This window comes from Panthera tigris, chromosome B1, assembly GCF_018350195.1.
Source record: "Panthera tigris isolate Pti1 chromosome B1, P.tigris_Pti1_mat1.1, whole genome shotgun sequence".
In the NCBI taxonomy this organism is placed as follows: Eukaryota; Metazoa; Chordata; class Mammalia; order Carnivora; family Felidae; genus Panthera; species Panthera tigris.
The window spans coordinates 82741232-82766499 of record NC_056663.1 but is presented as its reverse complement, the minus strand read 5'-3'; the positions used below and the strand labels follow the sequence as shown (position 1 = coordinate 82766499).

The 25268-nt window shown below is 37.3% G+C and overlaps 1 protein-coding gene across 11 annotated transcripts in view; it reads left to right on the top strand.

Annotated features, from left to right (window-relative positions):
* The window catches only part of GAB1 (GRB2 associated binding protein 1), a 121959-nt gene that overhangs the window by 85071 nt on the left and 11620 nt on the right, over positions 1 to 25268 (top strand). For 7 of the 11 annotated variants that reach the window (XR_006216756.1, XM_007091775.3, XM_042983835.1 and 4 more), the window contains 8 exons: positions 6280 to 6505; positions 6865 to 6945; positions 10520 to 11121; positions 12341 to 12426; positions 12606 to 12909; positions 21620 to 21709; positions 23404 to 23497; positions 24516 to 24639. Coding sequence is in view for 10 of the 11 variants with exons in the window: in XM_007091775.3 (XP_007091837.2) it covers positions 6280 to 6505; positions 6865 to 6945; positions 10520 to 11121; positions 12341 to 12426; positions 12606 to 12909; positions 21620 to 21709; positions 23404 to 23497; positions 24516 to 24639 (1607 nt within the window). In the remaining variant the exon portion in view is untranslated. The remainder of the gene's footprint in view (positions 1 to 6279; positions 6506 to 6864; positions 6946 to 10519; positions 11122 to 12340; positions 12427 to 12605; positions 12910 to 21619; positions 21710 to 23403; positions 23498 to 24515; positions 24640 to 25268) is intronic. The other 4 variants (XM_042983841.1, XM_042983836.1, XM_042983837.1 and 1 more) reach the window with 3 other exon arrangements.

The window sequence follows — 25268 nt, the reverse complement described above, 5'->3', positions numbered from 1 at the left end:
GCTTTCCTTAAAGTGCCCAGATAATAGTGGCTTAAAAATAGTCACTGTTTGATATTCTTCCCTTTAGAAAAGTAGGTAAACTAATGTAAGAATATACATACGCTCCCTTTTCCTGTAAAAGCAGTTCTTCTTAATTAGAGAACTGCTAGATTTATTTTTATTTACTTTTTATTCAGGTATGACGCATTACTGTCGAAGGTACAGATCTTAAGTATACAGTACAATATAGTTGTATACATCCATCTATATCTATAGATAGAAACATAAATCTGTGTAACTGCCACTCAGAGTTAAAAAAAGAGAATATGTCCAGCCCCCAGAAGGTTTTTTTCATCCTTCTTTCCAGTACAAACCCAGAAAAAATTTTTTTGATTTTGATTCTATAACCATAGATTAGTATTGCCTGTATCTGAACTTTATATGAGCAAAACCATTGAATCTGGCTTCTTTTTTCCAATAGAAGTCTGTGAGATCCATCCATGTAGCATGTAGTGGGAGTTCTTCATCTTGTGTAGCATTCCATTTCATGAGTATATCACAAATTATGGATGTGTTTGAATGTTGATAGACATTTGGGTTATTTCTATTTTGATACAAATAAAGCTGTTGTGAGCGCTGTTATATATATCTTTTGATGGACATAAACCCTTAGTTCTTATGGGTAAATAGCGATGGATGGAATTGCTACATCATAGGATATGTACTGGTTGCTTTCCTACCAGCAGTGTAGGAGACTTCCAGTTACCTACATTCTCATCAACATTTGGTCTTGTCAGTCATTAATTTTAGCCATCCTCATGAATGTGTACTGGTGTCTCATTGTAGTTTTATTATTTATTTTTATTTTTGAGAGAGAGAGGGAGAGAGACAGAATCTTAAGTGGGCTCCACGCTGTGCACAGAGCCGAACAGGGGACTGGATCTCACGACCCTGAGATCATGACCTGAGTGGAAATCAAGAGGTGGCTGCTTAACCCACTGAGCCACTCAGGTGCCCCTCATTGTGGTTTTAATTTGCATTTCCCTGAGGACCAGTTTAACTAGAGTTTATTCTGTTTTTGTTTTGTTTTCTTACACATTTTCAAGTTGCTGCTCTTGAGCTCTTGATTCATTGAGTCTCCTGGGATGGGGCTCCAGCACCTAGGTCTTTAAAATCCCCGCAGTGATTCTGATGATAGGATGGATGCCTCTGGATTAAGAATTAAGACATTTTCAGCACTTCCTAGGGGTTTATTTAAAAAGTTTCCAAGAATGTTTGCACAACCTATTAAGGAGATCATCAAAATAAAAAAAATTTCTATTTGAAACACATTAAATAGGTTGGGCTATGATTAAAGGTCTTCAATTTTTGAAATTGCAGGTTGCTTCACTAAAAATTGCAACTACTGATGTTTCTCGTTTGTATACATTTGCTAGATTTACCTTTACAAAATGTTCTTCTATAAAAAATGATGTGTTCTGAAATGAGAAAACAGTTACTTTAGGATTGATGTTAATTGATGCATAATCTTTGTCGATAGACTCTTAATTTGTTAAGTTAATTAGGCATAGATCCAATCAAAATGCATCTCTTGACAAAAAAAAAAAAATTCTACAACAGACCAGGTAAATTAGTAATTAATAGAAACAGAGTAACCTTCACCTATTTGCCTGTTGACCTGTTTGTGAACATAAAGGTAAAATTTTTGCTGTAGAAACCAGAAAGTATCCTATCAGCAAATGTAGCCCAGCTTGAGAGAAAAGGATCTCATCTAGTCTCCTGACAAGGACATGAGCAACACTGCAGTTTTATTACCACATGCTAAATACAGTATGGCAGTAGTTACAAAATCAGAGGACCTGGTCATATTAACTTTGAAATATTCTCCTTATCAATGAGAAAGAGTAGAATTGCTTCCCTGGGCTTGAGCTCTTGTGCCTTTATATATATATGTATGTATGTATGTACGCATGTATATATGGGGTACCTGGGTGGCTCAGTTGGTTGAGCATCTGACTCTTGATTTTATCTCAGGTCATGATCCCAGGGTCATGGGATCCAGCCCCATATTGGGCTCCTTGCTGAGTGTGGAGCCTGCTTAAGATTGTCCCTCTCCTTCTGCCCCTCTCCCCGACTCACATGCTCTCTCTCTCTCCCAAATTAAAAAAAAATTAATTTAAAAGAAAAAATATTATCTGTATATATTATTTTGACTGTTTAGAGGCATTACGTAGGCACCCGACTTCTATGAGGGACAGTAACACCAGGGCATTATGGTTCCAACCAGGATAAAACTGTGCATTAAGCCAGGGTCATGTGGACCAATTTATTATTTGTAGTTCTCTTCACATAATAATATACTTCTCTTCACCAAAAGCTGGTTGAAGCTTACCTTACCAGTACTTGTTACCTTTCTAAGTAAAATTTAGTTAAGAATTTGCTCCAGCAGCTTATTAGGCCTTTAACGAATACTAATTATACTCTTTATGTTTTTTGAATTAAGACACAGGAAATGATTTTACACACATAAGCAAACCCTGAGCTGATATTTGGTTCTCAGAAACTTGATACCTGCATTACTTAGAAAGAGCAGTAAGTTAGAGACCCAGGTGAGGCAGAAAACAACAAACGGGATCTGCTCAACTACTTGTCTGGCAGAATGGGGTAAATCATGTGTCTTTATAAAGTGGAACAGAAGTTTTTCAGACCAATTGGTTAACTTTGACCAGAAATGAGAGTACTTAGACACACTGCAATGCTTGCATTAAAATATGCAGAGCTGAGTATATAGTCAAATTAACATGAGTAAAACAGCCCCAAAGACTAAAACTTTGAAGATAGTGCATTATCTGAGCCAAAGTGGCAGAGCAGTGTTCCCTCTCCTTTTTAAAAAATTTTTTTTAATGTTTTATTTAATTTTTTTGAGAGACAGAGCATGAGCAGGGGAGGGGCAGAGAGAGAGGGAGACACAGAATCCGAAGCAGGCTCCAGGCTCTGAGCCGTCAGCACAGAGCCTGCCCCAGGGCTCAAACCCACGAACGCAAGATCATGACCTGAGCCGAAGTCAGACTCTTAACCGACTGAACCACCCAGGTGCCCCGGTTCCCTTTCCTTTTTAAGGCCTTCATATGCCATCTTGTTTGGAATGGTTGGGCTTGCTTTTCATGGCTGTTTAAAGGTCTTTTCTTTCATGAGCTTGCTAGTGAACATAGTGGAAGTTGTCTCCAGTTCTTGCCTCTTAGAAGTAGATGCAAGCTTTCCCATATTGTGAACAAGATACTATATATTTTTTAAAAAGGAACCTTTGAATCCCAGTCTTTTTTTTTTTTTTTCCAGAAATTGAGAGGATCTTGCATCTCTAAAGAGGATAAAAAACTTTAGTCATTCACAGGTAGAAGAAATGGAAGGTTAAAAATGAGATGGTCCCATTGTGTTAATAAAACAAGGTCAGACAAAAGGATTGCCTGGCTGGGTGATTCTTTTCCCACACTGAAGATGAATCACTGTGTTCATTTAGTGTGTAGCTATCAAGTTTAGAAAAAATATTACAGGAAAAGTGTATCTCTAAAAACATCCACCTGAGAAACTTACTTTAGGAGTTACAGTGGAAAATTAGGATTCAGACTGTTTTATCTAGTGATGTGTTTCCAGTGTTGAGTTTCATTTTGTTTTGGTCAGAACTAAAAATTGAATGGGATCATACGATTTTACCACACATCTATGGCACAAAAAGAAGTATGTAAAATGTATTTGTGAATACAGCCTATAGGATATGGTAACTGCTTTCTGACCTCTCCCTCCCCCTTTTCTTCCTTGAAGTTGTATAGGTTTTTCTGAAAGCTCTTCAGAAAATATTTTTTCTGAAAATTTTTATATTTCAGGTAAATATTTTTCATAATTCTCTTAAGTTTAACAATGCACAAGGATTTACTGAGTCACTGATGTAAAATCCTCTTAACTAAATCTTTATATATTTGCAACTGAGTCAAAACAGTAAAACATTTCACAGAGTACATTATGTGCACTATTGGCAATCAACATCTATTAGACGTAATGAGGTATTTATGAGTTCCCACTGAAATTATGGCATTATGTTGTATAAATGTCCAAAAGAATATTTTTCTGTTCTCACCATTTTCTTTTCTCACCTTTCATAAATAAGAAGGAATTAACTCCTGGCATAAAGTATTAGATTTTATTAGATGAGCTTGTATGAAGACTTGACATTGCATGCAGCATAACAAAGAGAAAATGTTAGAAATTAGCTCAACTTCTATGTACTCAGGCCAAACTCTCCAAGTGAAAGAAGTCTTCATACTTAAATTAGCACCTAGTAGGGCTGACATAATGCTTGAGCAAATTCCAAACTGCACTTGCAGTTGAATGGATCTTGAAGATTTGGGAGTGCCCCTTGCCTTAATCTCTTCCAGCATGACATAGAGAAAGCGCCTAGTGGGGCACCTGGGTGGCTCAGTTGGTTAAGCTGAGTCCGACTTTGGCTCTGGTCATGATCTCACAGCTCATGAGCTCGAGCCCCACATCAGGCTCTGTCCTGACAGCTCAGAGCCTGGAGCCTGCTTCAGATTCTGTATCTCCCTCTCTCTCTGCCCCTCCCCTGCTCACGCTATGTCTCTCTCTCCTTCAAAAATAAACATTTATTTATTTATTTATTTATTTATTTATTTATTTATTTATTTATTTATTTTAAATAAACATTTAAAAAAAGAGAGAGAGAAAGAAAGAAAGTGCTTAGTGAGTTTCTGCTGGGTGAATGAAACAGTTTAAGCATCTACCACCTGTGGGGCACACTGATGCATAGGAGTTCTGATCCTTTGTGTTTGTTTTGGGGACCCATAAATAAAGGTAAGCTTATATTTAGCCATACTAATGTGTTTATTCAAGCTTTATAATTATGAGCTTTTTTAAAAAGTTTATTAATTTTGAGAAAGAGCATGCATGAGGGGGAGAGAGAGAGAGAAGGAGAATTCCAAGCAGGTTCCACACTGTCAGCACAGAGTCCAGTTCAGGGCTCGATCCCACGAAGCCATGAGATCATGACCTGAGCTGAAACCAAGAGTTGGATGCTTAACCGACTGAGCCACCCAGGCGCCCCATGATATGAGCTTCTGTGCTTAGGAAGAACAGTTATAAAATATAAACTACATAAATTTTGCTGTGGTGCATATACAGATACTAAAGTTGAATACATAAAGACATTATCAAAACCATGTGGACTTATCATGTAGTGTCTAGGGAAGCTAGAGCTGACATGTAGCTCCTTCCTAGTGAATTGACAGGTCATATGACCTCCCATTTGATTTTATTTGGTTGAACATATTAAATCCTTTACCACTTTTTAGTGTCTTTTAGATAATGTTTTGTTATTAAAAAAAAAAATCTCAGTTTGAAGCCAGCCTTTTCTGTTCTAACATAGACAGTAAATAAATTTGTTTATTCATATATGAGTATTTACCTTTTTCTGGATTTATAGTCTTATATTCCTAACCACACTAACAGAGAATTTTTCTTCTGGGTTCTTGAAAATTTACTTGGTTGTGTCAGTGATTAACGTGGGATTTTATCTCTAGGTTTTCAGTTTGTTTTCAGATTACTTAACTGTAACCAATTTAGCTAGTTTCGTATATCTTCTCAGAACATTGTTGAGTGCTTAATAAATTACTCCCTCACTTGCTGACCCCTTTTGCCTGAAAATATTACAGAAACCCAATAAATGGTAAATGAGGCTATGAGCTGAGGGGAGAGGAGAAGCATTAAAGAAAATCTCTTTCCCTGAACATGAATCCCAGAATTAGAACTATTTCTCCTTAGTCTGCTGAGGAGTAGAAGGAAAAGAATGAACAGCACAATAAAGATGGGGCGAAGAGGTGATCCTTGTGCCTGTAAATGCCACATAATAAAATGGGCCTCCTTGGAAAGTTGGCTTGGCATGGGAAACACTTTGTTTTTTTATTATGGAAAAAATCTACCTCTGGTGCTATGATTATATAACATCTTCATTGCCAGTAGCCTCAAAACTAAAGATTGTTCAAGGCAAAGGGAACATGGCTTTATTATAGCTTCTGGAAGAAAGAGCCTTACTCTTCATATCTCTTTGACAAGAGCCAATAATTTCTTGTACAAATGTTGCTGTATAGGTAGAATTTGTTTTAACTGACATTGTCATGGTTTATCATGCTCCTGTGTGTTTAAACAGTTTGTCTTCAAACTTTCAAGGGGCTTTATTTAAGAAACAGCCCTTAAAATGGGATAGACGATGACAGTTCTACTTTGGTGTTGCAGATCTTGTGAAGCCCCCTGGCAACTCTGCCCAGGCGCCAGCCGATTTACCTTTGGCGGTCAACACAGCACCGCCGTCCACCCAGGTAGATTCATCCTCCACTGCTCCACCTCCTCCCTATCAGCTAATTAACCTTCCACCACACCTGGAAACTGTTGGCATCCAGGAGGATCCTCAAGACTACCTCTTGCTAATCAACTGTCAAAGCAAGAAGCCTGAACCCACCAGGTAAATACCTGAGTGTGTGTGTGTGTGTGCGTGCGTGCGTGCATGCGCACTTAGAATCTTGAAACTTTTAAAATTCTGATTTGAAGGCTTAAGAGAAACCCAACTATCTAGGGTTATAGTTTAGGCTTACTATATTTCAGGTTATATTCTCCTAATGGTTTCTGATATTCAGGAGTTTTATGGAAGAAACGCATTCTCTACTATCTTTGGCAAAGAACACTTGTACCTACAAGGCTCTTTTAGAAATCTGTCTCCTGTTTCATAGTCTTTGTTACAGACTCACAGTATTACTTGCTTAACAGATTTCACTGATTTATAAATGGTGATCTTGCTCCATTTCTTATGTGATTGTAAACCAGCCAAGGGTCATCTTTTGTTTCTGAAGAAGGAGAGGAATACCTACTACTAGAAGATTTTGAAAGCAAAACGATTCCATTGCAGTGAGTGTGTTGTGGTTGCTTTGGATCTGTGTGAGAAATTAATTATACAGGTAAAATCCCAATATAGCAAATTCTATGGGAATATATAAATTGGGTTTTAGTGAAATTTGATGAAATCTAATCAATCAAGTATATTGCTAAAAACCGTAAAACTTTCCAGTCATCGTACCTAGCCGTGAAGCAGAGCTTACCTCAAGCTCTGAGTTTATACATTTTTAAGTAGAAACAAATCTATGGACTTCAGTGCTTGCTCAAAGGTATCATAAAGCCTTCCCCAAATCCTTGGTTTCCCCCATCATCTCCCTTCCTGCTTCTTTCTTTTCTTCTAAGCTGTGCAGTGGTTTCATTTGATCACTCTTGTCATTTTCTGTTAATTGGAAGGCCAGAGGTAACAGAATTGGAGCCAGAAAATGAAGACCAGGGAACCTGTGTCTGCCATCAGCAGTGTGGTGGCAACTAGTGATGTTGAGGATATTTATGTCCTCACTTGAGGTATATAAAAGTGGGAATTACATAGTAGATGTGAAAGATGCTTTTTAAATGGAGTGATTGGATATTAAGCATTATTTTATAACAAAAAAATGTTGTGATTGTTTTCATGGAGAAAGTGACTGTTACCGGACTAAGATGGTACAAAGTGCTTGTTCAACAATTTTTATATGGAATTTGTCAAGAACTACAGATTAGGTTGTTGTGAATGATTCCCCAAGATAATGGAATACAGACATTCCAAAGATGGGTTTCTAGATATTTGTTGTAATGGGATTTTACCTGTAAGAGCAAAAAAACAAAAACAAAAACAAACAAACAAAAATCTTTTTATAAATCAATACTAGTTAATAATATCAAATTCTAACTTGATTTTGCTTGTTTGCTGTGAATATTTAAAATTATACATTCGCAACTTTGTTACCTCTGCTACTAACTAAGATTTTATTTTATAGAGATTCACAATTATTTTTCAGTATCAACTTTTTAAAAGCCAATAGCTAAGTCACCGTTTTCAGTGCATTTTCTTGTTGTATGGTATCTTTCATTGATCTCATTGGTGTTACAGCTTTCCTGTTATAGTAGAAATTATGCTGAGAATCCCTGCTCAGATAGATTTTGTATCTATGTATTTCACAGAAGTGACAGTTAATTGACAGATATTTATGAAGTATCCACTATGTGCCCACTGTCTTGGTAGGTGCTGTGAAGGAACAGACTAACTACATAAGCCGCCTCAGATACAGTCACCCTCAGAGTTTACAAGCAAAGCTTATGAAGAAGTCAAATGTTAAGTGTCTGCAGGTGAAGACAGGAGAATTGCTTTGCAAACTCTTGTTCATCTGGCAGGACTCAAGATTCAGCTCAGACATCTACTCCTCTAGGAAACATTCCTCCAAACTCCCAGCCTGAACTAAATGCCTCTGTGGGTTTTCATAGCATCCTGGTCATGCCTCCCTTTTATCACAGAATTGGAAATAGTTTGATGTATATAGTTTATTGTTCGCTAAACCATAAGCTAGTCAAGAGCAGGGAACTTATTACTTGTGCTTCTAACTTCTCTTAACCCACATGTTTGAATTAAATGAAGTGCAAATTTAGACTATGTGTAGATGCATTAGAAATTCCTAGAAGGGACAGTGCAAGTGTTCTTAAAATGGAAGGTGAAACGTTTCCAAGGAGGTGTAGGATTTGAACTATACTTGTTGGTGAGAGAAAAGGACCCTGTCATTAGCAATCTGCATAAAAAGCATTTGAGAGAAAGGCGAGGTGAGAGTGAGGGGCCAGAGGAAGCAAATGAGAGGAAAGCCTGCCCAGAGTAGAGGGTTCCACTGGGGGAGAGTAGGGCATAAGATAGGGCATGTCAGGTGGAGCCAGGGATGGTATAGCCTCAGCCAGGGATGGTAAGTGGAGTTGCTTGTGGGCTTTTTTTGTAGTTCCCACAGCCTGCTGGTACCTTTAACAGTATTTTCTCCAAATAGATGAGTGATATGAAAGCCATGTTCTGAAAATACTGACCTTATAGCAGCCTCACAGTATGGTCCCTTGAGTTCACTGGAAGAGGGAGAAACTGGAGGAAGGAGGTCCACTGAGACTTCTTAGGAGGGTTCGGTGGTGTGGATCTTAGCAGACACCCAGACCTGAACTTGGGGTGGGGACAGTGGGAACAGAGCAGGGAATAGTTACTTGGTTAGGAAGAAGGAGTCAGTGCCTGAAGGGGGATGGTGGAGATCAAAGAGAGTGAGTCAACGCTGATTGCCTTTTGAGCCTAGAGAATCTGGATAAAGACATTTCTTTTCATGGCAAGTCAGAAAGGACAATCAGTTTGAGAAGTAAGTTGAATTTGGCTTGGTATGCATAAGCAGGGTTAACACTGGGGTAACCATATAGAAATATATTTGAACAGTTTGAAAATATGGGACTCAAGAGTTTGGTGAGATGACGGGAGTCATCAGCATTCAGTGGAATGTGAAGTCATGAGAAAGGAGGGTTTTTAAATGGTGTGTGTGGTCAAGAATCAGAATCCAGAAGACTGGATTCTGTTGGCTGTTCCCGGGTGGAGACACGGGGAGAAGGAGCCAGTCAGTGAAACAAGGGAGTAATCAGCGAGGGAGAATGGAAGTGAGGATGTTACAGTATGGGTTCCATGACACCAGCGGTGGAGAGTTTGAATAAATACGTGTGATACATAATGCTAGGTGTTACTAAAAGATCAGGGAAGATCAGACCTTAAAGAACTCTCACAAGTTACATTTTAAAAGATTAAATTCAAGTTCCTACCAGACTTTAGACATCACTCACAAGAGGTTAAGTATCTAGTTAACCGTTAAGGAAGTGCAATGTGCTGGTATCATTAGCTTCATTTTGGCTTTTACCCAAATTTTGTGATACCACAGAAAGCAAAGCCTGGAAATGTACCCAAAACATTAAATATACTCTAATGAGATTTCTCAAGGTTAATTATTTTTTGGAGTTGGCGAACTCTGGGCGTTATATTTTGATCGTCTTTATAGTATTGGCTGAGTGTTCGTTAAAGAAAATTAGTGGAAAGGAAGATATACAAACCTTTCAAGTTGCCACCTCCTTGTAGGTCACATTGAATTTATTCAATACCAGGAAATCATTAGACTTATAGTCTTGCAGAACAACAAATTTGCCACAGGTGGGCTAAAGAGCAATGGACCAGCTTGATAAACTGCATTGGCACGAGGTTTCTGCATGCTCTTCAGGGGAAATGATTTTCCTTGTGTCTATGTCTTAATCATTTACCTTTCTCAGAGTTTTGTACCTTTCTAATTCCAGTGCTTCAGGGATCATGGATTTAATAGGTGGATTTGGGGGTGTGGGCACGTACAGGGCAGGAATTAGGGAGAATGCTTTTGGTGGTTTTGTGGTGGTGGTTTTATTGTCTGGTGTATAATCATAAAAACTAAGGAACATTCATGCTTTAAATCTTATGGATCACAAAAAAATCTAATGAAAAAAAGCCATGTAGTTTCATTGCTAAACTATAAATATATTTATTAAAATGTAGTCTTATGTCTTCACTGTGTTTTATTTTCTGTCATTAACAATTTTTATTTAGAACACATGCTGATTCTGCAAAATCCACCTCTTCTGAAACAGACTGCAATGATAACGTCCCTTCTCATAAAAATCCTGCTTCCTCCCAGAGCAAACATGGAGTGAATGGCTTTTTTCAGCAGCAAATGATGTATGACTCTCCACCGTCTCGTGCTGCATCTGTTTCTGTAGACTCCAGCCTTTATAACCTGCCCAGAAGTTACTCCCACGATGTTTTACCAAAGGTGTCTCCATCAAGTACCGAGGCAGATGGAGAACTCTATGTTTTTAATACCCCATCTGGGACATCAAGTGTAGAGACTCAAATGAGGCATGTATCTATTAGTTATGACATTCCTCCAACACCTGGTAATACTTATCAGATTCCACGAACATTTCCAGAAGGAACTTTGGGACAGACGTCAAAGCTAGACACTATTCCAGATATTCCTCCACCTCGGCCACCGAAACCACATCCGGCTCATGACCGATCGCCTGTGGAAACGTGTAGTATCACACGCACGGCCTCAGATACTGACAGTAGTTACTGTATCCCTACAGCAGGGATGCCACCATCACGTAGTAATACCATTTCCACTGTGGATTTGAACAAATTGCGAAAAGGTCAGCTCTAACTGGCTTCTACTGTGTTAGAAGTTAACGATAGAAAATCTGTTTATCTGAATATTTGTTCTTTTCAGCATAGAATGATGGTAAATGATAGTCCTTTTTTTCCTCAGCTCTGCAGTTACCCACTCATATAGGAAGATGGCAGAGTCTCAGTAGATCCTTTGAAGGGTGTTTGTGCATGCAGCGAGTGCCTGTGTGCATGCTCTGCTGGAAGGGAGAAAGAGGTGGAGTTTTCCATCCCTGAAGAAGTATGGCCTTAGTAATACCTTCCTGCCTCAGGAAGTGTGCACCCCTCTTTCCTGCTTTCCCTGTATCCTGGGTGTGTAGACTCTAATGGGACAGAGGAGCAGGAAAAGGACCAGCCACAAAGCCTCTCCGAGTCATCCCTTTCCTGTATTTGTGTGCCATCATAGCTGCTTCCGTGTCACATCTGTTGGGCTCCGTTTCCTTCCTTCCTCGATAAGCAATTTATACGTTGTACCCAACGAGTATACTCAGTCCTAATCAGTTGTTTGTTTGGTTTTATTTATTTTTAAAGCTCTGAATCTTCTCTCCCCTTACCCTAGCCACTTCACTGAGTCCTATACCATCTCCTAGAGCCTGCCAAAAATTACAGACCTTGAGAGGGGAAAAATTCAGTTGGGGTTCCAATCTGAGGTTCTTAAAGTCCTAAAAAATAGAAGGCCAGAGTTTAAGAGGCACATACCCTATAAACTATGTGCTAACGTTTCTGTGTTTTGTGGTAGTTATCCACCTGTCCTAAAGAAAATGAAGATTTAATGCATCGTGAATAGTACTAATATGGATACTTTATTTGGCCATTCAATACCAATTTTTAATTCCCTACTTGAAGTAGCTCTGTAATCTAATTATAGGTTACTGAGATACAAGTTAGGCCCAAGGTGGTGCAAAAGATGGGAAAATAGAAGTATTTCGTTTCTCCGTCATTAAATACCCATCTCGTCCCAGGCTTAGACAATCATTCATTGCCATAATCAAATGCTGGTACTGGTTAGCATATCAGTGAGTGTCTGTTTTCTGGTGGTTTAATGTGTCCATTCAAGATACTGTTCTGTGAGCATCTTTTTAAAAATCTGCGCATGTGCATGCTTACCTGCATGCATGTGTGTAAAGAAAGAGAACAGATCATTCTGAGAATCCTAAGAGATGGCAAAGATGGGAAGAAATGCTTATAGTTTGTTTTCTATTTTAGATGCTAGTTCTCAAGACTGCTATGATATTCCACGAACATTTCCAAGTGACAGATCTAGTTCACTTGAAGGCTTCCATAACCACTTTGTAAGTATAACTGACCTTGGTATCAAGTGTGTTTCATTGTCAGGATCTTCACACTTAGTGCCCTGAAACTAAATGAGATCATGAAATAAAAGTCCTTTCAGATCCATATGAATAGGTGTGACTTACAACTGTGTTTTCCTGTTTGATAATAGTTTTTGTTTAATGTATGTGTGTTTTAGAAAATCAAAAATATATTGACAGTGGGAAGTGTATCAAGTGAAGAACTGGATGAAAATTATGTCCCAATGAATCCCAATTCTCCTCCACGACAACATTCCAGCAGTTTTACGGAACCAATTCAGGAAGCAAATTATGTGCCAATGACTCCGGGAACATTTGATTTCTCTTCGTTTGGAATGCAAGTTCCTCCTCCAGCTCATATGGGCTTCCGGTCCAGCCCAAAGACCCCTCCCCGAAGGCCAGTTCCTGTTGCAGACTGTGAACCACCCCCCGTGGATAGGAACCTCAAGCCCGACAGAAAAGGTAAGAAGGGCCTTGGCATAGTGAAAGGGCCAGGGACTGCCAGCTTAGATCTGCACTTAACTGTCGTTAAATCCAAAATGGAATTGGGACTAGAAATTCTGAAGTATTTCATAGTACCTTAGTTATCAATCTGTTCATGTGCGGTGTTGCTATTTGTAGATTAATAATTGTTGTATGTTGATGGCCCAGGTGAGATTTCTGCCTCCTGTCTCTAGAGCAGAGGTTACAAACTGAAATACTCACAAGGTTTGGCAAGCAACAGGAGAAAATTAGCAGAAACTGGAATGCACTTGTCCATTCTAAATGGAATAACTAACTCCTTGGCTATAATCCTTTGTTGACTTGTGAAAATAATACGGGCCCATATGGGCAAATCATCTGATGTATCAAAAGAAGCCAAAAATTTTAGCACTTACATATAAGTATTATCTTTTGATTTTGGAGTTCGATCGGCTAGTTTAATTTAAAAACAACCAAATAAAAACATTGCAGACCAAACCAAACACTTCTATAGGCAAGATTGGTCTTTGACTGCTGTTTTGTAACCTCTTCTCCGGAATATAGGATATCAAATCAGATTTGAGATTATTAGTGCATTTGCTAAAATTCTTTAAGAATAGTGAGGTTGCTTGCACAATTTTTTCCAGTCTGTCCATATGACAACTTCTTAAAAATTATTCTGCCTTTGCTGGGTTATTATAAATGCTTCTAGTCTGTTCTCTCACACTGGCCCTCCTAAGTAACATAAAATTCTAAGGTAGCATGGTTTGCTAAGAACTCAGTATAAAAGAAAATTCTCAAACTGGTAATACATACCCAGGTTTTGGGTTTGAGTGGTTAAAACCCAGACAACTAGCAGTGCTGCAGCATGCTGTTAGTATGATTTAATCTTGACAACCAAGTAAGTTAGTATATTGGCTCTGTGATAAGTTGGCACCATTTCTGGGGAATTCAGCACATTTGAAAAGTCTCATGTGCTGTATATAGCTTTTTAAGAGCATGTAATATTTGTGTAAATTTCTCATTAACCTGGGTTTAGATCATTAATAATAATTCTAATTAAGTTCCAATTGTGGGGAACAGAGTGTGAGACTCACTCAGGGTATACGAAGAAAATGAGTTTTGTTTTATTTTGCCTTTAAGTAAATAAGGATGGTCCTGTGCTGAAATGAGAAAGTTACTGGAAACAGAGGCACTCCCAGGGGACTGTCCCTTTGTCCTGCTGTCTGCATTTCTGTCCTCTGGGAAGTCTTTGCATCTGCTTTGTTCTATCTCACATTATTTCCTTCTTTTCTGTTTCCTGTTCTATATCCTCTGCACAATGTTTTGCTTTCCTAGAGCTTTGGCCTACAGTGCCCCTCTGTGGCCTTGGTTCTGCCTCAGGGCCCCTTTTTAGTGCCCTTGCAGCTTCCACATCTGCTGCTAATTGCCTTGATCATTATTCACTCACTTTAGAGTGCTCATGGATAATCCGATTGCTGTTATTTGTCTTTTCACACCAGGCCATGTGATTAATTGCAGGCCAGCCCATACACTGGCTGCCACTGGTCAGCTGCCCACCTTTGGTCTCACAGCTGGAAAGATAACCATGCGCAACACCCACAGCCACCCAGACAGCCCCAGCAGCAGGGCCATAGTCAGGAATAGTTATCCTAGAAAGGGTGTGAGCATCACAGGCTTTTTATTTGACAACTTTTCCTTTTGCTTCTCTTTGTCCTCATTTGTCTTTAAATCTATTTAGACATTTTTAGTCATTTTCTTCTTTGCATACAATATGCAAAAGATCCCCTTATTTATATGTTAGAAAAGTTTTAAGACCTTTTAGTATTCTCTAGGTCTGACAGCTCGTGTACCCCATTTTATAATATGTATTATCCTATGTATTATCATGATAATATGGCATGTATGCTATGTATCATTTATATTACATATATGTATAATTATACCTCCCTATTTATATGGTGAAAGTACAGTATATTCTAAGTACATTAGAGATTAATTGCCCCAGTACTCTAAACCAACCTGAAGTGACTTTATAGTAGAACAGAACAAAGTAGGTTCTTAGTTACTTCTGGAGGTTGTGTTCAGTCTTAAAAGTTAAGTGAACTATTGAGAGACAATCCTGAGTTCATTGGCCAGTTGCTTATTTGGTATCTATGCTTAGATACAAAATGAACTGAGAAAGCACCCAGAATAAAATACATAGTTTGGGCAAAATCAAGAAGAATTGGTTTAGCAAAACAGTAAAGAGATTACTAAAATCATAGTAATTTAAAAAAAAATAAGGTTTTGCTTTTCGTTAGTACTTTTCTACTTTTTAAATAAATATACAAGAAAGGAAGCATGAGAGACTATTTAACTTGGCAGTTTGTCAACTCACTTTAGAAAGTTAAAGCGATTCAAGAAAAATATATTTTAAAACCCAAGTAAAGATCTTGGAGCAGTTTGTCTTTAAAAACTTAAGCTGTAAAACAAATGTCTTTTTTGTTCTTCTCATGAAATTCTTCTCATGCATAGCAGCAGATGAGTCTGTTTTACTTTCACATTTTGTGACATCAGATGCATGTCTCAATCTATTGTTCTAGTATCTCTTATTAACTAAACTTCATAATTAGCAAACCGAATTCTATCAAATATGGCTTGATTCGTTTCAAAGCCCGATATAACTGGTTTAACACCCAATATAACCAATTTCTGTGATTGTCTTCTTTGGAAGAGTCTGCAACAAATGAGTGACATTCTGGCCTTGTTTATAACCCCAAATATAGATGTCAGCTGCTGTAGTTAGCAGTTCAGATACGTTTTTCAAATACCTCTGAGTAACTGAAGCTTCAGAAATACATAGATGTTCTTAACATTTATGTTTAATGTATTTTCATGGACCCTTTGCCCGTCACCCAACTTGTGGTAGCTATATTTTCAGCCATACTATTTCTGTCATGATAGTATTTGTTTTGAACCAAGTTTTGGGTATATTAATAGAGGAGAAAAAGCATAATTTATATAGATTGTATTAAATATAGAAGATCATATGAGTCATTGTAAATGCAGAGCAAATTGTTTTGATTGCTTCAACTAAAATTTATATTTTACTTGAAAATCAAGTTTATAAAGTTTTAGAAATTTCTGTATTTATTGTGGCTTCTCTTAAAGTAAATCATTACATGAACCTACCATATTTAATCACTGTACTGACCGAGGTCCCCCCTACTTCCATCCAGTCTCCTTCTAACATGACGTGGCAGCCATTTGAGCCTCAGATGCTATCTTTATAGTTTGTTTTCTTCAGCTTTGTCCATCCGTGGCTTTCTGCAGTAGTTCTGACCATTAGTTATTGTATTGATTTTGATTTATTTCTGGTATTTTTGTACATTAGTCTGATTAGAGTATCTTCAGGTCTTCACCTCAGTATAGGTGAAGACTAGTCCAGATCCAGAAGACGAGTCCCAAGGATCTTCCCTTGATGGGTCTTTTTGGCACAGTTGACATATGGGCTCTAAATGTTTTTTCAAGAGATCTTTTAAAGTTTTTGACTGTGATTAAAAATTAACATACTTTTTATTTTTATTTTTTTAATGTTTATTTATTTATTTATTTATTTAATCACTCTGTTTAGAGACAGAGTGAGCATGAGCATGAGCCGAGAGAGGGCAGAGAGAGGAAGAGAGAGGATCCCAAGCAGGCTTCATGCTGAACATGGAGCCTGACTCGGGGCTCGATCTCATGACCTGAGCTGAAATCAAGAGTTGGATGCTTAACTGACTGAGCCACCCAGGTGCCCCAACATGCTCTTTAAAAACTACTTTTATACTATAATAAATGTTTGGGAGTTGGATGAATGATACTAGTAAATAAAACTAGATTTTTAATAAACAAGTATTAAGTTTGAATCTCAAGTCAGATTTTTGGTTTAGAGTTAGAATTTAAAAGAAATGAGAATGGAGTACATTTTTGGAGAGCCTTGCTGGCTCAGTCAGAAGAGCATGAGAGCCTTGATTTTGGGGTCATGAATTTGAGTCCCACATTAGGTATAGAGATGACTTAAATAAATACACACTTTTTAGAACAATGGAGTGCATTTTTATAGCATAACTTTTACATGCAGGTTTTTTTTTTCCTGAAAATTCTTTACCTTCCAATATATAAGTATCATTATTATATTTCTCTTCATACAATGAGACTATTAAAACAGGTGTAAAAGTTTTTCATGATACTACCTGGATTACTTTTTGGAATTTAGCAGAGGATAATAATGTTGTGAATTATCTTTCTAGCTTTCTTAATTTTCGAGATGCCTAATGGAAACAAAATGATCTGTAAAACTGCAGAAGAGTAAATATTTTAGGCTAAGATAAACCTGTAATTATACACAAAATAAATGTTCTACTTTGTGCTGAATTTATGTAAGCAGTACCTATTAACAATAATACTTGATAGTGTATGGACTTTCCAAAAAAGATTGCATCTGCTTATTTGAAACGTGACCTCGTGTGACTTCCTTGACCATATTTGGGGTGACCACCTTTTGAAACAACATTCAGTTGCTCTTAGTTTCCATTTAAAGGACAACAAAAAATTATGGTGTTGATCAGATTAAACACCACCAGCTGTAAGAGAACTGCAGTTCATCCACATAGATTTACGTGCCTGCCATTATAGGATATAGTCTTTGCTGGGTCTTGGGTCTTCGAATACAAGGAAGGTATAAATGGCTTCCCTGAAGAAGCTCACTGTCTAGTGGAGGAGGTTGAAAAGTAAACACATTATCATAATTAGCGTGGAAAGGACTGTGGTTGAGGTAAGCTTTTGGCACTGTTATCTAAGCTCCCCTGAGGAAAGTCTGAGGGGGTGAATGGCAATTAAACGATGGTAGAGGAGGGGAGGATGGCAGAGATTGTTTTAGTCCGAATAAATAGCATACCCAGATCCTTTAAAAGAGGACAGATGGGACTGGCTGAGTCGCGAGTGGGAGGGAGGAAATCAGATGGGAAGGGAGGACGGGAGTAAAGTATGAATGGAGGAGGGAATGCCAAATGCCTTGCAGGTGCCTGATCCTGAGGGTGTTATAATCCATGCTAATGAGTCTGGGCTTTATTCTGGGTACACCATTAAAGGGTTTTATGCAGGCAAGTAACATAATCAGGTTAGCCCCTAGAAAGCTCAGTTTAAGATTTAAGGATATGATAGAAAAAAGAAAAAAACCTGTATTCTCTAAAATGTTATAAAAATCACATTTTTTCAGCGTCTTCCTCAGAGAGTGCTTCGCTCAGTTTTCCAAATCCAAGGTTCTTAAAGCCTTGGTTTAGAAGTGATTAGACGGGTAAAGGCATAACAAAATCCCTTTCCTGGCTCTCATGGTCCCTTAACTTGGGGACTTAAGTGATTTTTACAAGTTTTAAGGGCATTTAGAATATAGATGGAAGTCATTTAGCCATACAGTGTGAGCTCATCACTTTCAGGGAAACAAACCAGGTAAGTGAAGTGCACTTTAAAAACAGGGAGGTTTAAAGAATGGACTTCAGACTTGCAGATTTTGTTATTTTCTTAGGTAAATGAAAACAGACTATTGTCATTATAAATACAGAATAAAGATTAGAGAGAAAGTAGAAGCTAGAATGACTCCTAAGAGATCTGCCATGGCAGCTGCTAATAGAGAAAACAAAGCAGGTTTGTGGTGCTGAGTCAAAGGATAAATTCTGTTTTGAACATGTAGTGTGAACGCTGGCGGAATATCCATATGGGGTAGTTGTGCAGAGGTGTAGGTTAGGATCTCCAGGGAAAGATCTAAACCAGAGATGAAGATTCATTAATTTGTACTCCAAATGAGGGAATAAGTCACATGATCCAGAGATTGACCCCCTCAAGGGTTAAAGTCCAATAGGAATTTCACCAGTAGTGAATGGCTGTCTGCAAAAGAAATAATGTTGCTTTATCTGTTCAAATTTAGTGTAGCTAAAATCAGGTTGCAAACTGCCTTGGATTTAAAAGTTAACGCTCAAATGAGTTCCTCTGCTTACTCTCAGCATTTGAGAATCAATGTATCTCCAAAGTTGGTTTATTTTTGCCTTTACTTTATTATTCTTATTTCTTCTTATTTCATACTTTTCTCCAACAATCAGGGAAACATTCAAATATTTGCCAGTAGACAGTAGAGAAGACAGGGCCACGACAGGCATACCAACACCTTGGATCCGTTTTCACCTTTCTCTCCTCATAAGCAATAACTGGGCTCTCATTTGGGTATGACGTTCATTTCTTTCTGGAACATGAATGTCAAATTGAGTTTGGAGGGATGTAAAGAAATAAAGCTAACAAAATGACTAAGTGACTCACTACAATTCACTGCCACATTTCCATATTGCGACTTGAGCCCCAAAATCATCCTCAAGCTTTGCATGAAGTGGAAAATACAGGTAAATTTTATAACTACACTTTTAAAACCGCACTTGATACAGTATTTTCTTTTTATTTTTTTAACACTTATTTATTGCTGAGAGACAGAGAGAGACAGATCACGAGCAGGGGAGGGGCAGAGAAGGAGGGAGACACAGAATCTGAAGCAGGCTCCAGGCTCTGAGCTGTCAGCACAGAGCCCAATAAAGAGCTCGAACCCACGAACTGTGAGATCATAACCTGAGCTGAAGTCGGATGCTTAATCAACTGAGCCACCCAGACTCTCCACTACAGTATTTTTTATTAAGAAAACCAAGGAGTACCCTTGAGATACTTTAAAAAAAAAAAAGTAGAATTGGTTTGGAGAAGAGATGATCATTTCAGGGTCAGGTATTAGAAAGATCACTATGGGGACTTGTCAGACAATGGAAGAATGGATAGTTCACAAGCAGGTGGATTTAGCAGTCACATGACCTCAAGTATGTAACTGTAAACATAGATGAACATAACTGAGGGTGCAAAGTTGAGAGATGCTGAGGATGACCACTGGGAGATAACCACACTGAAAACTCAGAAGGAGGCTGAGAGCTAATGAAAGTGGGTCTTACTGAAAAGGAGCAGGGCAAAAGACACTGAGTGAACACCACCAAACCAAAAGTTGCTCTGAAAAGCGATTTGTAATTATTAAATGTCACAGTACTCACTAATCAGTTATCTGTGGCTTTAAGTAGATGTAAGATCTCAAACTGAACTTAGCAGTTCAAAACTGACCTCTAAACACTGGTTTCTTCGGATTTTCTATTCCCAAAGGGATAGACAATGTGGACAGCACAGGAGCATACACCAGCAGTGGGAGGTTAGGGGAAGCCTTCATTTGGCCTCCAGTTAATGTTGTGACCCAAGCAAGTCACTTAACCTCTTTCGTCCTTTAAGGGTATCTCATCCATAAAATGAAGAAGCTGGATTGATCTGTAAAAGCCTTTCGGCTGTAAAATAAGTGTATTTTTCTGTAGTAAACCTTACCCTCTGCCTCTTACTTTTTTTTTTTTTTTTTGAAGGCAAGTACATTATTTTGGGGAGTTTATAAAAAGCTGACATCCTCCATTGTTTTAGGAAAGTGCCCTGCCATTGGGGGCCCTGGATAGGTCAACATTAGGGATAGGATCATGACCTCAAATTTTATCACTCACATTTTAAACTAAGCCTGCCCCCTTTCTGAATAAACTCAAGGTATTAATTACCTAACTCAGAAAATTGGTTCATTAGAGAACTCTTCCTATTTTATAACCTAGAGACTCATATTTTCAGAAACTTTTAGTCTTTGATAGATCAGGTACTAGATATTGTCATTTAATCGGCAAATTCTGATTTTGCCATCTATTAGATGTCGACTAAATTTTGTAATTGCCAAAAAAGAAGTAAATTTGGTGCCACTGAGAAGAGAGCAAATAACTGATTTAATAATCAAATAACTGATTTAAACGATGTTGCTGCTCTAGCGTCCAAGCTTCCTGTAGGAATAAGTGAGGCCACTGCTGGGTATTAACTCTGTACTTTTCATAAGGCTTTTCAGCAGTACTTACGTGTGGCAGAGAGTAAATGAAAAGAAAATAATGGCAACTGAATTTATGCTTTCAAATACTTAAATCAAAGCTAGACAGTCAGCAGTTCCAGAACCTAGCTTCTGATCCTTGCAAAATTATGTCACCAGGCAGCTACCAGTATATCCAGGGGAGACAAATGTCGGTCTTGGTTTTAATATTGGATTAGCAAACACCATGGCATCAACCTGCTTTTCTCAAAGGGCTTTGGTCAAGAGGTAAAGGAATAGTCAGAGTAAGGTTATTTAAACACCTGAATAAAATTAAGAAAATAACACTATTGGGAAGTACGCCCCGGTACTTACATATCAGACATCAGACTTCAAAGAAAAGATGTACTTGAGGTCTGATGAAGGTATTTTATAATTTTTTATTTAGTCCGGTTTTCTAAGGCATGTTAGAAGAGTAACACGGCACGTGGCTTTCCTCGCTTCCCCCAAGTAAAGATAACCACTAACCAGGCTGGTTACCCCACGAACACCCTGCCATCTTTTATAACACTTTGCTTGTTACCCTGTTGCATGCAGCTTCATCCTTTCCCTTGGACTGAGCATGAGTGATGTGTGGCAAGGTTAAAATATTCTCCCCAGTCAAACTTATGTTTATGCTTTTGAGGTGTGACATTTCTGCTCAGGGCTCTGTGGCTTTTTTACAGAATCCATTTTTCCAATTAAAAAATAACATTATATTAAGAGCATCTTCTTTTTACCAATTAGGTCAAAGTCCTAAAATTTTAAGACCCAAACCCCCTGGTTTAGAGCGAACTGATTCACAAACCATAGGTGACTTTGCTACAAGAAGAAAGGGTATGTACTTTAGCACCGCATGCTGGATGGGGCATTGGGAATTTCTTTATTTTGTGATGTTTTTTCTTAAAAAGTAAAGGAGAAGAGACTTAAATACTACCGCTGTTGTAAATAAAGTTTCCTAGCACGTTATTTCTAAAGTGAATGCTTCCCATAATGTGTGTCTTCCCATTGTCTTTCCATAGACGTAGTAAGTCTACTTGTTATGCCATTAACAGCAGCATGTTAAGTTTGATAATACATGGTATTCAGTCTTGTTCTTTTACATTATTCTCTTAACCTTTTAGACATCAGTGCATTGTTTTCTTTAAGCTTGTTAGCTACTTGTAAGTTCCAAATGTGTCCTTTATTTATATATAATGTATGTATTCTATTCTAAGACAAAATACAGAATCACTTCCATAGATTCATTATTTTATGGCATTATTTAGAATTTGACTGCTAAACTGCCATTAGCCTTTGGGTTTCAAAAAAGTGAAACATAAGGAGTTAAAGAAATACGTTGACTTAGCACAGTATTCTGTGCTGGTCCATTTTAAGGGTATAGATGAGCAAGATTTAAATTTAATCTAGTCTTTAGAAAACCGCACTGAGTTTTTCGTATTGAACAGACAAAAATACTTATAAGCCCCAGTGAATCGACATTGCCCTTTAAAATGACCACCTATTTTATAGTTTGATTGTAATTATAACATAGTTGATTAAAAATACGAGTTGAGTAAAAGTATGTCCATGTATGGACAAAGACTAGAAGAAGGAAACCTAGAAAAATGAAAACTTTTCTTTGGAGTGGCAGAATGAAATGTAATTGGAATATTTACCTAATATGTTTAAATAATCTCCTAAAATATAATTAGCATTAACACATAATATTGTTTTAGTTCTTCTGAAAAATGTTTCACTCTCATGAAAAAAATGAGAGCTCTGTGGTATGCACTAGCGTGGTAATTGCCTATTGTGATAATGAGGTAAATAAACAAAGACCACTTATAAATCAGGCTAATAAGAATATTATTAGTGTGTTTATTATTTAATTTGATATAAAGGATATTGTTGGTTAAATTAAGCTGAAAATTCAAAGTAATTGTTTAATTAGGCCTTCTCTCAGCTGAGTGTGAGTCTTAAAATATTATTGCTTTTATTTGTTTTCAGACTGGGCTTGAATTAATTTAAAAGATTTAGTGAATTCTGTTTTCAGTTTTTGATTTTATCAGAGTTTTGTATTTAATACTTTTTTGTACGTCATACGTATAGCTGTATAACTGATGCTTCAATATTGAATAGAAATGTTTTTACATAGATTAAATCTCCATACTTGAGAAAAATTATTTAAAAAAAAAAGAAATAAGGAAGTAATGAAAACTGTACATCAAGTAACTGTTAAGGAATTGGGTCACGTTACCCTTTCTTTAGTTTATATTCATAAAATATTAAATTAAGGAGCAACATGATGTAATAGAGCTTTAGACTTTGAATCAACAGTCATGAAACATTATCTGATTTAGCTTTTGTCACTAATTATTTAGCTCGGTAACCTTGGGCAAATCACTTAACACCCATGAACTTCGTTTCATGTATGAAACCATTGGTCCTAGGTGTGTTTGGCTATAACACATAAGTAGAGACATAGAGGATCTTGTTTTGTTTTTCAAATGTCTGTATACTGAAGCCTCTTTTTCTCTCTTTCATTTCAGCCAAGCCAGCACCTTTAGAAATAAAACCTTTGCCAGAATGGGAAGAACTGCAAGCCCCAGTTAGATCTCCCATCACTAGGAGTTTTGCTCGAGAGTAAGTCTTTGTTTGAAATGTGTACCTTAATTGTTCACTATGATGGAAAATACCTGAAACAGTGGTTCCCAAAGTATAGTCTGGGGACCCCCCCCCCTTTTTTGGGGTTCTGTGAGGTGAAAACTATTTTCATTAAGATTCTAAGATGGCATTTGCCTTTCTACTCCTGCTTCTCTCATGAGTGCACACTGGAGTTTTCTAGGGACTGCGTAATGTATGATCACATCCCCGAGACAGCTAATAAATAGAATGTGTATTTGTGTACTCTGGGTTTTAAAAAAAATGTTCTATTATTTGTAATACAGTAAATAGATACAACCTATATAAACAAAAAGTTCCTCAGGGTTCCTGGTAATGTTCAAGGGTATAAAGCATTCACGAGGCTAGAAATTTCTCAGAACTACTGATCTGGCAAATACGGTAGTTTCTTGGCAGAGGTTATTTAATGAAAATTTGCTAAAATGTACATAGAAGAGGCGCCTGTCTGGCTCAGTCAGAAGAGTATGCAATTCTTAATCTCTGGGTCGTGAGTTCAAGCCCAACATTGGGTGCAGAGATTATAAATATAAATTTATATATTTAAATTATGTATTTATACAGAGATATAAACAAACAAATATATATAGGGTAATTAAAGGATATGTGAAGTTATAAACTTGCATTAAATATGTGTTCATGTTTTATGTTTACATATAGGTAGCTGTATTTAATAGAAACTTAAACCTTCCTTTTCATGTCTGTGACTTTCTACTTGTCCCCCAAATCATTAGCAATACTTCTTTTGTTTTACACAGGAATTTGATGCCCAAAGGTCTACTTTTTACAATATAGCTATAAATATTAGGTGTGCATTTGAGGGTTTGCAGTAAGTTGTAATGAATAAATGTGTACAATAAATGATTGTAAACTTTAGTGACTCTTGGTGAAAGAATGTAAACGATCACTCATTTTTATCTTGGAAGTGATTTTAGAAATTGTTGTCAAGGTTTAGGTTTGTAACGGTAATCTCTTTAATTAGCTCCTCTAGATTTCCCTTGTCTCCCCGACCGGATTCAGTGCATAGCACAACTTCAAGCAGTGACTCACACGACAGTGAAGAGAATTATGTTCCTATGAACCCAAACCTATCCAGCGAAGACTCAGTATGTAAAATTTGCACCTTAACTTCTGTCTTCCTGAGCAGCCCTTCCAAGTCGTGCACCTTTCTTCCAATCTCTAAATCTGGCCCTTACATCCTTCTTTATATACTTAAGGAAAAAGGATAGAAGACAACTTTTTAAAATGCTTCTTAAAAATAGCATTGTAAAATTTGAAGCCGATAATGGGTCAAAGTGTAATGCCAGTATTTATAAAGTAGATTAAAAATGAGTTAAAAATCATAAAATCTTTCTAGTTATATTTATTTTTGAGAAATAATTGATTTTTGAAACTGTTCAAGCAAATATACTAGAAGCATTTCATAATGCAGTCCTCCAGAACCTCTTCATGGCACTCTTAAAGTGAAGTGCTCTTCTATAGGAGGTCTTTTGATAATCTTTCAATAATACACTCTTAGATAAGGCTTAAAGATTAAAGACCTGTTACAAACCTAACTTGTTTCGTATTGGCTGTATTACCACAAGGCACAAGAATTTAATAATCATAGCAAGCCTGCGTTCCCCAGAAATTAGATAGTTGCCAGAAAATACTTCAGATACTTAAGAATACAAACCCATTTTAATTTTTAAAAATACTTTGCTTATGTTTTCCCTCTAATCAAATTCAGTTCTTG